General features: G+C 39.8%; 1 protein-coding gene across 1 annotated transcript in view; it reads left to right on the top strand.

The window, feature by feature from the left end:
• The window catches only part of LOC120045880 (potassium voltage-gated channel subfamily KQT member 5-like), a 176,154-nt gene that overhangs the window by 97,235 nt on the left and 63,954 nt on the right, over positions 1-14,965 (top strand). Inside the window, exon 2 of the mRNA XM_038990810.1 lies at positions 9,887-9,977. Within this exon, the coding sequence (XP_038846738.1) occupies positions 9,887-9,977 (91 nt within the window). The remainder of the gene's footprint in view (positions 1-9,886; positions 9,978-14,965) is intronic.

The following is a 14,965-nucleotide window of genomic DNA, read 5'->3' on the forward strand; positions in this document are numbered from 1 at the left end:
TGCAGTAGCAGAGAGAACAGCTGGAACCTTTGACAATTTTTAGGGCCTTTCTCTGACACCGCCTGGTATAGAGGTCCTGGATGGCAGGAAGCTCGGCCCCAGTGATGTACTGGGCCGTACACACTACCCTCTGTAGTGCCTTGCAGTCGGAGGCCGAGCAGTTGCCACACCAGGCAGTGATGCAACCAGTCAGGATGCTCTCGATGGTGCAGCTGTAGAACCATTTGAGGATCTGAGGAGCCGTGCCAAATCTTTTCAGTCTCCTGAGGGAGAATAGGTTTTGTAGTGTTGCCTTGAAGAAAGTGCAAAAATCCCAGTGGCTAGATGTGCCAAGCTTATAGAGACATACCCAAAGAGACTTGCAGCTGTAATTTCTGCAAAAGGTGGCTTTACAAAGTATTGACTTTGGGGGGGGTGGATAGTTATGCATGCTCAAGTTTTCTGTTTTTTTGTGTTATTTCTTGTTTGTTTCACAAAAAATATATTTTACATCTTCAAAGTGTTGTGTGCATGTTGTGTAAATCAAATGATACAACCCCCCCAAAAATTGATTTTAATTCCAGGTTGTAAGGCAACAAAATAGGAAAAATGCCAAGGGGGTGAAAACTTTCGCAAACCACTATGTGTGCTATTCAGAGGGTGAATGGGCAAGACAAAAGTGCCTATGCCTATGAATGTGGTATGGTAGTAGGTGCCAGGCGCACCGGTTTGTGTCAAGAACTGCAAGGCTGCTGGATGGGTCACACTCAACAGTTTCCCATTTGTATCAAGAATGGTTCACCACCAAAAGGACATCCAGCCAACTTGACACATCTGTGGGAAGCATTGGAGTCAACATGGGCCAGCATCCCTGTGGACAACTTTTGACACCTTATAGTCCTTACCCCGATGAATTAAGGCTGTTCTGAGGGCAAACGGGGGTGCAACTCAATATTAGGAAGGTGTTCCTAATGTTTTGTACACTCATTGTATCTATGTTTTACAGTAAGGAAAACAATATCGTGTAATATATTACAGCATCTCTGCTGTGAAGCTAAATTACATTGTTTTACATATTAGCACAATCTTTTTTAATACCACACAAATTATCGAAATTACAGGCTATTTGACAGAGAAATAGGCCAATGTGCTCATCTTATCATATTTCTCCAATTCCAAATCAGTGTGTCTCGTTTGCAATGAAATTTTCCCTGTTTGCAAATAATTACATCTGAGACGTCATTAGGAATCTGAACATGGTACTTTCAAAAGTTAGAACAATTGAAGCTTTAACTACTGTCTACTCTTCTTCCATGGCTTAACCCAATGAGAAGGTCACAAGTGTTTCCCTGAAAGCTGTCTGGGTTTAAACATCTTCTATTGTACAGACAGTGAATAGCTTAATCAATTGATAGTGACACAATTCAATTACTTCCCAAGCAAATTCCATTTTTTGTCTCCTCGGCTATAGCAGATTGTAGCTCAGCCTCTGAATGTCAAAGAAACGAAACAATGATATCCACATATGCATCGGAGTCATGTCTTCCCGGGTATTTTAGAGCTTGTTTCTATTATAAAGCACTGCGGACCAAAGCTCTGTTATAGATCACTTCATACAATAGGATCTTAAGCTAACAAGGGGTAGGCCTGTGCCTGTGGCACACCGCAATTTGGGTCTTGGTTTTAACTTAAGAGCCCTTCACTGACACGGAAGTAGGCTATTTAAAGAGTGAGTGGAGGAATTGACTGACGAATCTATGGGTATAGCAGCCTCCAGCTTAATTTTGTCTGTCAAACAGGTAGGCCAACCTTTTGTTTCTTAAATAGGAAGAAATAGGATCCAACACAAAGCCATATTGTTCTAAGTAAAGTCTAATTAAAATGAAGGCGTTAGAAATTAACTATGCCTGCTCGAATTTGCCTACTTTCAGCACCATGAGCTGTCCATTTTCGATTGATTACGACACAGATGCTGCTTCCAGTTTCAGCACCACAATGTAAGTTACTCGAATCTGTTTAATTGTGACGTCAATAACTCTAATAAATACATCATGGGTAAATGTTTTTTTTTTTTTTTATAAAATAAATTATAGTGGTAGCAAGCTATCAAAGTTGACCTCCGGTCCTCCTTCTCAAACTGAACAGAACAGAGGCTAGTCCGCGCATAAGATTTTTTTGGACTAGGACTAATCAAAAAAACAATTTGGAAGAAGCCTTTGACTCGCCTCCTGAACTGCCACCGTAGGCCTACACAGCACAGCCTCTGGTTAGGCAGCACACCATTTTTTTCCTTCTTCAGCAAGAGCAGAGCAGGCCGGGGCTTAGGGTTGGGAATATCCATTGCGGTGTGTAATGCAGCATAGTTTTATTTACACCATCCCAGCAGCTATCTTAGAAATGTAACTTTGCTCTGTGCTTCTCCCATCATGCACTTTGTAGCCTATAGCCCAGGGGTGTCAAACTCAATCCACGGCGGGCCGATTGTCTGCAAGTTTTTTTCTTTTTCTTCTTTCAATTAAGACCTAGACCACCAGGTGAGGGGAGTTCCTTACTAATTAGTAACCGTAATTCATCGTTCAAGTTCAAGGGTGGAGTTCGAAAACCCGCAGACACTCCGCCCTCCGTGGATTGAGTTTGACACATGTGCTATAGCCTATAGGCTATGGATAATTTGATTGAGACCACAATAAATAGCCTATAGGCGCACTTTATTGCGCGCCCAGCGGAGAATCAGATGAGGGGCGGCATCGGGTACACATCGATATATAGCCTAATAAGCAACTAATTCTAAATCACTGAGAAATCTGAAAATGTCATCAATTACAAATTACATGACCCTCCCTTGGACTAGATTAAAAAAATACTAAACCCTTCCCTTGGACTAGATTTAAAAAAGACTAAACCCTTCCCATGGACTAGATTTAAAAAAGACTAAACCCTTCCCTTGGACTAGATTTAAAAAAGACTAAACCCTTCCCTTGGACTAGATTTAAAAAAGACTAAACCCTTCCCTTGGACTAGATTTAAAAAAGACTAAACCCTTCCCTTGGACTAGATTTAAAAAAGACTAAACCCTTCACCTGGACTAGATTTAAAAAAGACTAAACCCTTCCCTTGGACTAGATTTAAAAAAGACTAAACCCTTCCCTTGGACTAGATTTAAAAAAGACTAAACCCTTCCCCTGGACTAGATTTAAAAAATACTAAACCCTTCCCTTGGACTAGATTTAAAAAAGACTAAACCCTTCCCTTGGACTAGATTTAAAAAAGACTAAACCCTTCCCTTGGACTAGATTTAAAAAAGACTAAACCCTTCCCTTGGACTAGATATAAAAAAGACTAAACCCTTCCCCTGGACTAGATTTAAAAAAGACTAAACCCTTCCCTTGGACTAGATTTAAAAAAGACTAAACCCTTCCCTTGTACTAGATTTAAAAAAGACTAAACCCTTCCCTTGGACTAGATTTAAAAAAGACTAAACCCTTCCCTTGGACTAGATTTAAAAAAGACTAAACCCTTCCCTTGGACTAGATTTAAAAAAGTCTAAACCCTTCCCTTGGACTAGATTTAAAAGAGACTAAACCCTTCCCTTGGACTAGATTTAAAAAAGACTAAACCCTCCCCTTGACGGAAATTGAAAAAGCATGACCCTCCCCCATTTTCCTCCAGGTAACCAATCTGTACATTTCGATCCGTCCCTAATAAAACATCGCTATAGCCTATACAATAGCACATATTATTTTACCAGACTCACAACGTTTCCCTTTCTTTCTGTGCTGCCAAATGTTTGCATACTACTAGTTAAGTGAACAGGTTTACCAATACTGTTGTAGCATTATATTGAACAGTTTTGTTTAAATTAAACAAATGGTTAGTGGGGAAAGGGTATGGCCTGCAAAACGATGTCATATGTCGCGCAGCTGAGAGCCGAGTGAATCAAATCCCAAGGGGTTGAGGAGGACACTGTGTCCCGGTGTTGTTGCAGTTCATGCTCTCCCCATTGACTAGTAGACTATATCACGGTGACATCTAGATGGCTACCGATGTGAGTTATTTCTTGTGTAGGCTGCCACCCTACTTGAAATATAATCATCGGAGGGGAAAAAAATTGGCCACGTTACTAGCTACCGCCGGCGACACTGTGATAGATGCACCTTAGGTCGGCAGGCAGCTCGATACAACACTGGTGCACTGGTCATTCTCATCAGCTTTAGTGGCTCGCAAGTACGGCCCACAACGTGGTTTACCGGTATGTGTAATGCAGCCCGTCAATCCCCATTAAGAAACGCTGCACCGGTAATATATTGGGAATATCTTTTTGAACTGCGACAAACAAGCCATTTCTCTGTAGTAATGGTGAAACCTGTCTGTCAATTATTATCTGGGTGATGTTTTTCTAGGTCGCACAGTAATATATTTACGAGCAATTTAGAGCAGCTGAAATGGCTGGTGTCAACTTGAGCTAAATAGCTAGCTAGGTTAGCAAAGAAAACATGCAGTAACTCAACGTTGGCTAGCAATAAAGATACTTATAAAGTCAAGGTACCTAACCAGCAGCTTCTGAAAATACTCTTCCACTTCACAGCATCTTCAAGAAGATATTTATTACAATAGTCTGAGCTTCATGTGTCTCACCTGACAGCATGGTGCCTGAAACGGATCATTTTATTCTACAGTAGGCATAAGCTATTACTGTAAAGAAATACAGTATGTTAGAGTAATTTTTACAGGAGGCTTCTAATTACAGTTAATAACAATATTTTTCTGAATTTTGCCCATAATGCATTAATGCTGTAAAACACATTTACGGTATTTTACTGTGCATTCTACAGTGTTTTACTGTTGAAATTACAATAAGGTCTTGGTGTTGCAATTTCACACTCTCTTGTCCTCCGTCTCCTTTTAGTTCTCTCTCTTTCGTTTGTATTTTTAGCACTTGCCTTATTCTCCCTCCCTCCCTCCCACTTTCTTTCTGATTGAAGGGGAATGCATGGCTGGCATAGAAAGAAAGGAGGAAATAGATAATGATACCAGGCAGTATGGTGTGGAAAACACTGACCTCTCACGTAGCTGAACCATCACACACACACACACACACACACACACACACACACACACACACACACACACACACACACACACACACACACACACACACACACACACACACACACACAGGATATTAAACCACATATACCATTTACATTATACACACATTCTCTTTCATTCACACACACGCACGCGCGCACACACACACACACACACACACACACACACACACACACACACACACACACACACACACACACACACACACACACACAGCTGTATTTCTGCTCCTTGACTCTAAATCTTCGCCCAGTTGGATGAGTCCGCTTAAGGGAGATTCACGGCCCAGATGAAACAGGATGGTAAAATGTGTTTTGTGTGTGTGTCAGTCCATTCTATAATGTTGCTTGTGGATTATTGACAAAAGCAGACTATTTGGGGCGGAATAATTGCTAACGATAAAGATGGATATTAAATGGACCTACAAGGCATGGTTAGCTAGAAACTGCACTATTTGCCTTCTCCACTTCCACCCTGACCAAAAGCCGTCTCCCCAGCCACATCCCACTATGTCAGGGAAACAGAGTGGCACTCCAACAGAACACACTCCTAGGGCGCTTACACTCTCACGTTGGCTGTTCCATTTCATTAAGAGGGCATTAGGTTGGGGGGTGTTTTGGCTGTATATGGTTTTGTCTCTGCTCTTCCATGCACTCATCGTTACCAGAGGAGAGAATGAGGCACTTCACCTCTCCATCTCTGGCTCTGTCTGTCTGTCTGCCTGTCTCTTTGTGTCTGTTTCTGTCTCTCTGCCTCTGTTTTTCTGTCTCTCTCTCTGCATGTCTGTCTCTGTCGCTCTGTTTTTTGTGTGTGTCTGACAGTTGCAGGGATATACAATTTACATACACCATATCAGCCACAAGCAAGTTAGACACAACAAGTTACAAAAGCCATCCTATACACGTAATCCAAAAGCCTGTTACTGTCCAATCATGGCAGTGATTTATCCACCTTGGATTGGTTGTTTATTGATCTCTCTGTCCAGGGACTGACTGATGGATTGGTCCAGTCATCGATGAAGTCATTAGTCACAGAGGTGTCATACTGTCAAGTTATCGAAGTGTAATGACGCATGGTGGGTTGCGTAGTGGCACCTGCACAGGTCATGACACACACAGTCCCTCCCCAGGTCAAGACACAGAAAGTCCCTCCCCAGGTCAAGACACACATTGTTATTTCACAATAGAGAGGGGTTCTGTCCCAATGGTGCTGACAAATGACAACCCATTGTTGATTCCATATAATGTTCGATTGATCCTGTGAAATGTATAATTTATCTGTATTATTGTATAAGATCAAGCCTATAAAAAGTTTGAAACTTTCTTCATCCACAGCACACACACCCACACCCACACCCACACACACACACTCTCTGAGCAGCAGCAGCTGGGAGCGGATCTGGTGTCCATGCATGGCCTGTCTGACAGTAAAGGCCTATTAGTGTCTGCTACTCTATCAAAACCAGATGTTCCTGGGCCGTTAGGTCCAAACCATGCCCTAACTCACCTCCCCCTCCAGGTATAACTCAGCCTGGAGTGGACCGCCGACAGCCCTTTACTCACCCTAATATTTCACATTAATCCCATGGAAAATAAATGATGTTCTGAATCACCATCTAAGAGGAAGGGGGGAGTTCAGCTCCAGGAGAGGGTAGAGAGAGGACCAAGGCGAGGGGAGAGAGGGAAGGGAGATGAGGGGATGAGGGGATGAGGGGTGAGACGCAACACAAAGGTAAATACATAGTGAATTTCTCTCAGCCACTTATTAGCTTTTCCCTTGTTTTACCGTCATACCGCACAGATAAAACAGTCAGACACACACACATGCACAGAGAAACAGACACACCAATTAATACGTTAAGCCCCAGAGCTATGTGGAGATTAGATAAGATTTAAGAATACAGAGTGAGACTCACACACACACACAGCAGAGGGTGAGATGAGCAAGTCATCAGACTAAGAGAATAACAGCATGCATCTTGTTCACTCTTGACAAGATGAAAAATTGCCTTTTTACTGCAAATGAAAAATCCCGTACCAGCCACAGAGTGGACTTACTTAGAGAGAAAGAGATATGGAAGGGTAAAAAGACAGCAATAAAGATGGAGATGAAGATAGAGGAAAAACATTTTTGACACAGATTAATCATCTCACACTTTCATTCTGCGTCAACTGCTTGTTCAGCTGGATAAACATCTACAGGTGTAGGATTTTAATTTCACCTATATTGTCACAGCAAAATAATCCTACAGCAACAGGATTTGAACATTTAGTCCATAATGCTGCTTTGTCAGTAGTTTGGCTATTAGCTGGGCTAAAGTAGGCTACATGAAAAGTGCAATCCTGTTGTTAATATAACCGTGTATTAGTATGGGTTGTCAGTGAATTTATGTAATTCATGGAGCTCATCTACGTAAGGAAAATTCTCAGCAACAAAAGAGTGATCAAATTAAGATCCTACATCTGGAATTGGCCAGCAGTTTCCTTCCACTCTGTAAGATTCAACTGCTTTCTACAGCTCCGTCTCTGTATCTGTTTCTGTCCCCACAGTTGTTCAACTCATTACTTTAGCGTTCTAGATCCCCATACCCCAGGGTACCCCAACTGGCGGCCTGTGGGCCGAATTTGGCTCGTGGGTGGTTTTATTTGGCCCCCTAAATTTTCGGAGTCAAATTTTTTTATTTTTTATTGTGTGGAATTTTCATTGTTGGACATATACGACTGTAAAAACACTAGGAAATCAGCTAGAGTTATTTTAATTTAAAGAAATCTGTTTCCAAGTATTCCTACCCATAATAGAGAGAGACACGTGATCGTAAACAAATGTGAGCAAGGTTTGAAATGATTATGTTTTAGTCAAACATTATATATGTTTGGGCTTCTTGCGGTCATTTTGCAGTCTACAAATTATTTGTAATTATGTTCCGGCCCCCCGACCATCCGCTCCAGAAAAAATCACCCCACGACTGAATCTAGTTGATGATCCCCTAATAGTGCAAGGCATGGGTTTAAGGAAACAGTGAAAACAGGGATACATTTCTGTATCTACAGTTTTATCCTCATTACAGTAATAAAGAAAGTTGTTTATTTCTGACAGCGTGACCTGACCTTGATATATACAGTACATATGTGTGTACTATATACAGTTGAAGTCGGAAGTTTACATACACTTAGTTTGGAGTCATTAAAACTCGTTTTTCAACCACTCCACATATTTCTTGTTAACAAACCATAGTTTTGGCAAGTCTTTTAGGACATCTACTTTGTGCATGACACAAGTAATTTTTTCAACAATTTTTTACAGACAGATTATTTCACTTATAATTCAATGTATCACAATTCCAGTGGGTCAGAAGTTTACATACACTAAATTGACTGTGCCTTTAAACAGCTTGGAAAATTCCAGAAAATTATGTCATGACTTTAGAAGCTTCTGATAGGCTAATTGACATAATTTGAGTCACATGTACCTGTGAATGTATTTCAAGGTCTACCTTCTGACTCAGTGCCCCTGAGGTCAACAAAAATTTGTAGACCTCCACAAGTCTGGTTCATCCTTGGGAGCAATTTCCAAACGCCTGAAGGTACCACGTTCATCTGTACAAACAATAGTACGCAAGTATAAACACAATGGGACCACGCAGCTGTCATACCGCTCAGGAAGGAGACGAGTTCTGTCTCCTAGAGATGAATGTACTTTGGTGCGAAAAGTGCAAATCAATCCCTGAACAACAGCAAAGGACCTTGTGAAGATGCTAGAGGAAACAGGTACAAAAGTATCTGTTTCCACAGTAAAATTTGTGCTATATCGACATAACCTGAAAGGCCGCTCAGCAAGGAAGAAGCCACTGCTCCAAAACCTCCATAAAAAAAGCCAGACTACGGTTTGCAACTGCACATGGGGACAAAGATCATACTTTTTGTAGAAATGTCCTCTGGTCTGATGAAACAAAAATAGAACTGTTTAGAATAGAACATGACCATCGTTATGTTTGGAGGAAAAAGGGGGATGCTTGCAAGCCGAAGAACACCATCCCAACCGTGAATCACAGGGGTGGCAGCATCGTGTTGTGGGGGTGCTTTGCTGCAGGAGGGACTGGTGCACTTCACAAAACAGATGGCTTCATGAGGAGGAAAATTATGTGGATATATTGAAGCAATCTCAAGACATCAGTCAGGAAGTTAAAGCTTGGTTGCAAATGGGTCTTCCAAATGGACAATGACCCCAAGCAAACTTCCAAAGTTGTGGCAAAATGGCTTAAGGACAACAAAGTCAAGGTATTGGAGTGGCCATCACAAAGCCCTGACCTCAATCCTATAGAAAATTTGTGGGCAGAACTGAAAAAGCGTGTGTGAGCAAAGAGGCCTACAAACCTGACTCAGTTACACCAGCTCTGTCAGGAGGAATGGGCCACAATTCACCCAACTTATTGTGGGAAGCTTGTGAGAGGCTACCCGAAACGTTTGACCCAAGTTAAACAATTTTAAAGGCAATGCTACCAAATACGAATTGAGTGTATGTAAACTTCTGACCCCTGGGAATGTGATGAAAGAAATAAAAGCTGAAATAAATCATTCTTTCTACTATTATTCTGACATTTCACATTCTTGATCCGAACTGACTTAAGACAGGGAATTTTTACTAGGATTAAATGTCAGGAATTGTGAAAAACTGAGTTTAAATGTATTTGGCTAAGGTGTATGTAAACTTCCAACTTCAACTGTATGTATTTGTGTGTATTATCTGTAGGTGTTATATTTATTATCTAATGTAGAGTTTGCGTGTTTCTCTCACCCAGGTTCATCTTGGTGTTTGGCTGTCTGGTCCTGTCAGTGTTCTCCACAATCCCTGCCCATCAAGACCTGTCCAACCACTGTCTGCTCATCCTGGTGAGTGTAAGGATATACTGCCACTTGCCTTACTGTCCTTGTATGTGCATGTGGATGTGGATGTCTCTCTGTCGCTCAGAGGATCAGATCTGTAGGATAATAAACACTATTCTATGCGGAACTCTGTTTTCAATACAACACCTATTGAATCAGTGTCAGAGTCCAGCAGAGTTCCCAAGCAGCATGAGTGCCTTATGTCCTTATGTCTTATGCCACTACATTTTCCCTCAAGGCTGCTGGACGTATAAGTAAGAAGTACAGTTGAAGTCGAAGTTTACATACACTTAGGTTGGAGTCATTAAAACTCATTTTTCAACCACTCCACAAATTTCTTGTTAACAAACTATAGTTTTGGCAAGTCGGTTAGGACATCTACTTTGTGCATGACACAAGTAATTTTTCCAACAATTGTTTACAGACAGATTATTTCACTTGGATTAAATGTCAGGAATTGTGATAAACTGTTTTTTAAAATGTATTTGGATAAGGTGTATGTAAACTTCCGACTTCAACTGTAAGTAAGCCTTGTCCTAATTGGCCCATAGGGGCAGGACTCTATCTCCTGTTTCAGCGTGAGGCAGCTTGATGTAGAAGTGCACTCCCTGGACAGGACGTTAGGACATATACATATACACACAGCAAATTTCAGTGTCAACTGTTCCAGTGTCTATACTGGTCCACACCTTTCAATGTTAAATTAACACCCTGCTTGATGTAAAGCCTTATTTGCATATTTCCCAGTATGCCTTGCCTTTGGAGTGAATTGTTACCACCCATGCTTGTTGCATTCATTTATCTCCAGTCCTGTGGCCTTCACCAAGTGAGAACTAAGTGAATATGTTTTCATAAAAATGTTATTATTTAAGACAATATGAATTTCATAATGCTTTATTTTGAGGGCCTCGTTTTACCCTAATATATTGGCCTGAAACTCATGGTTTATGGGCCACATCAGGCCTGCAAGTCACATTATGTTTACTTGCAAAGTTATGTGTAATTCTTATTGGAATCCAGCCAGTGGGAATATCCAACATTTAGAATGTTCATTCACCCACAACCTGCATTCAGAATGACTCCCAGGGTTGAGAAGACTAAGATATGATAATACCTAAAGCATCTAAACTCAGTGGTGTAAAGTACTTAAGTTAAAATTTTATTTTACTTCACTACATTCCTAAAGAAAATAATGTACTTTTTACTCCATACATTTTTCCCGACACCCAAAAGTACTCATTACATTTGGAATGCTTAGCAGGACAGGAAAATGGTCAAATGAACACACTTATCAAGAGAACATCCCTGGTCATCCCTACTGCCTCTGATCTGGAGGACTCACTGAACACAAATGCTTCGTTAGTAAATTTTGTGTTGGAGTGTTCCCCTGGCTATCCTCAAATAAAAGTAAATAAAAAATTGTGCCATCTGGTTCGCTTAATATAAGCAATTTGAAACTATTTATACTTTTACTTTTGACACAAGTATATTTTTGCAATTTCATTTACTTTTCATACTTAAGTATATTTAAAACCAAATACTTTTTGATATTTACTCAAGTAGTATTTTACTAGGTGACTTTTACTTAAGTAATTTTCTATTAAGGTAGTTTAACTTTTACTCAAGTACAGCAATTGGGTACTTTATCCACCACTGTCTAAACTGAAACAACCATTTCAGTAACGGGTGAAATAAGTTGAACTAACAGATTGGCTTAGTTTAGAATAATGTATGTTATTTATATTTGAGTAGCATAAGATTAATTAATCAATTGATCAATGTACACGCAAAAACATAGATATTGAAACAAACTATTCAAAAAATCTACCTGGACTAGAGCATGCTGGGAAATATGATAATGATGTGTGTGGTTTTGGTTTAACTGGTTATTAACACAAACACTGGGGTTCTTTTACACCAATGAGTGTTAATTTCACACCTGAATCAACACAAAAAATGTTACACTGAAAAAGCAACGCTAGGTTACTCTGATCAATTGTCTGTGCATATATTTAAATATGTGCATTTTCAGATATTCAAGGGTAGCTGACGTGTGTGCTGAGTGCGTGTGTAGATCCGTATCATGTTTTATCATACACCGCAATTAGAGCATCCCTACTGTAGGCTACGTTTGGCACTGATTGATTGCAATCATATGAATTACTCGGTCTGCCTCTACCTGCATCCCATAAGAACCAACAAAGCACATGCTGAGCAAAGTGTATGTATGTGTGCATGCGTGTGTGAACTGTACATGTGTGTGTTGCAGTGAAACAATGTAGACTCATGACTCTGCATACTAATCTTCCTGATTGCTTTCTTGTTATTTCGCAGGACCACACAAATTAAAACTCAACAATTATGGACATTCCAATTAATCTACTGCAGCTATACCTTATCAAGTTAGCAATCAGTGATGCTACAGATGTCGGATCTTAACTAGATCACTCTTTTGTCGCAGATCATTTTCCTGTTGCATCAGGAAATTCAAATGAGCCTCGTGATTCCTTGAAAATGAGCAGTACTCGTTTTCTCCATTGGGATCAAGCCTGCTATCAAAATAATATTCTCTCTTGCTCATACGGTATACAGTAGGCCAAGGTCCTATTACTGCAACATTCAAATGTACAAAAATGTATCTGAAATGCAACCATACACATCCATAACCATCATTTTATCTAGCTTAATAACACAAGATAGATATTGGTCTCCACTCCACTAGGCTATGACATACAAGTGTGAAGTGTTTCAAAATAACTGTCAAATTTGTGTTCAATCGTAGCCTGGGATGGTCTAGTGGTTAGGGCCCTTCTGGCACAAATAACAATCCCCCGATCAGCTTGATTTAGTTGCACATTTCAAACATGTGACTCGTTTCAGGAAACTAGGCATGTGTCGCAAGTCACGACTTCACAGGAGAGGCATGTTTTTTCATCAAAATGCGTTGTTTAGCAGAAATGCCTTTCATGTGCCTTAATAACAAACTTGTTGTTAATACAAATAAAGCTGTTAAATGATGAGCCTATAAAAAAACTGGCTGAGATAATGAATGGGCTGGAGATGCCGAAGGATGAGTTTCAGATTGGTCTGCCATGTACAGTGGTTGCTCAACTAAACGTTTTGAGATTATGCTGCGGGACTTAGAGGTAATTTGTGGTTTAGTACGGTACCCTGCGTCACTGCTTCATTGCTCCAGACAACCACAAGGGGGAGGTAAAGCACTGATTATGCTTTACGACAATGAATGGGCGACATAGACCAAATTGAAACTGATAATTGTGTACAACTTCAAAATTGAATTTCAATTAACTGAATGATGAGGATGAAAGAGGTGATTGAATTTAGAACAATAGTGTAAGAATTGCTATTCTTCTGTCCTGCATGCGCACACCCAAAAAATACACATCTTTTTTTGTTTTACTCATCAGTATTACTTACTGAAACTGTTGTTACACTATTATTCTAAGAGAAAGAAACATTTTCAATAAAATTCCATGATATTCTTAAGATATACACTACCATTCAAAAGTTTTGAGTCAGAAAAGAAAAGAAGAAAATCAAATTTTTTCTACATTAAAATAACATAAAATTGATTCAAACTACAGTGTAGACATTGTTAATGTTGTAAATGACTATTGTAGCTGGAAACGGACAATTTTTTTGAATGGTATGCCTATGTAGATATTCCATTAAAAATCTGCCGTTTCCAGCTACAATAGTCATTTACAACATTAACAATGTCTACACTGTATTGCTGATCAATTTTATGTTATTTTAATGGACAAAAAATTTGCTTTTCTTTCAATCTAAGTAACCTCAAACTTTTGAACAGTAGTGTATGTGTTGACTGAATAAGTGATGTCTGCTAAATAATCAAGTTGATGGCGCAGTCATATAGCCTCGGCACCTACATAAAGCTGAGTGACTCACTAATTCATGGCTTTGGATCAAAATAAATAAGTACCAACATTCTTTCTGATAGTCTTTTAATAAGTACATGTTTTGGTTATCCTGACCTGGACACCAAGTATAGTCTCTAAAAGGAAAAATATTACCACCGTCTCTTGCACATGTAATTTTCAATATGGATCCATAACGAATTACTATGGGAATAAAGATCACTGAATGACAGAAATATTGAAACAAAGTAGGCTAATGAAGGTAAACAAATTGTTGCTTACTGGAAAAAGTAATGGAAGAGGCAAGTGGAAGGGGGAAAAGACAGCATTCAGAGGTCAAGACAGCACTGCTCTGAGACAAGCATGGGGACTGGTCTTGATAAATCAATGAGATTTTTATTTTCACTGAATCTCCGTTTGGCTATTGGTTAGCCTACAATTAGGATGTGGAAACTGTCACATTGTACAGCGCCATATTTTCCTAACGGAAACCCTGAGAGGTTTCGTTTTTCATTTTTCTTGGAATAGAAACACCATAATATTAATCAAATTAATTAAGCTAAATTTAAAATCATTCCAATATACTATGTTCTTACAATTTTTTTAAAAAATTCTCTAGTACAGCCAATATTACAAAAAGTCAAATGCTTCTCAAAGATGCCCTCTGGGGGTCAAACTAGCACGAACTAGCATTAATGGCAACAATGTCTGACAATTAAATAACGTGCCATAGAATTCTGCGGTAGCCCGCAAGGTGTGCTGCAGTATGATGCAACTTTTACAGGAAGAACCACTGTAGCATCTTCCGTCTATAAAATGAGCTGCTCGTTATGTGTAGATAATCCTTTCTACTGTTGTTTTTTCGTTAGCCAAGGAGAACTGCAAATGTGTTGCTAATGCTCCCAATAATATTGCTGCCCTGAATTTATCAAGCGCTATCGACAAAGGTCAGTGGGAAAAAGTTGTGATGAACTACTTTCAGGAGGACGATTGTACCATGCTGACTCTCTCTGACTCTGAAAATGAACCAGACAATGAGGAAATCCCTGATTTAGGTAAAAAAAAACGTTTTAAATGAAAAAGACATTGTAGTGT

This window comes from Salvelinus namaycush, chromosome 4 (genome assembly GCF_016432855.1).
Source record: "Salvelinus namaycush isolate Seneca chromosome 4, SaNama_1.0, whole genome shotgun sequence".
Taxonomy (NCBI): Eukaryota; Metazoa; Chordata; class Actinopteri; order Salmoniformes; family Salmonidae; genus Salvelinus; species Salvelinus namaycush.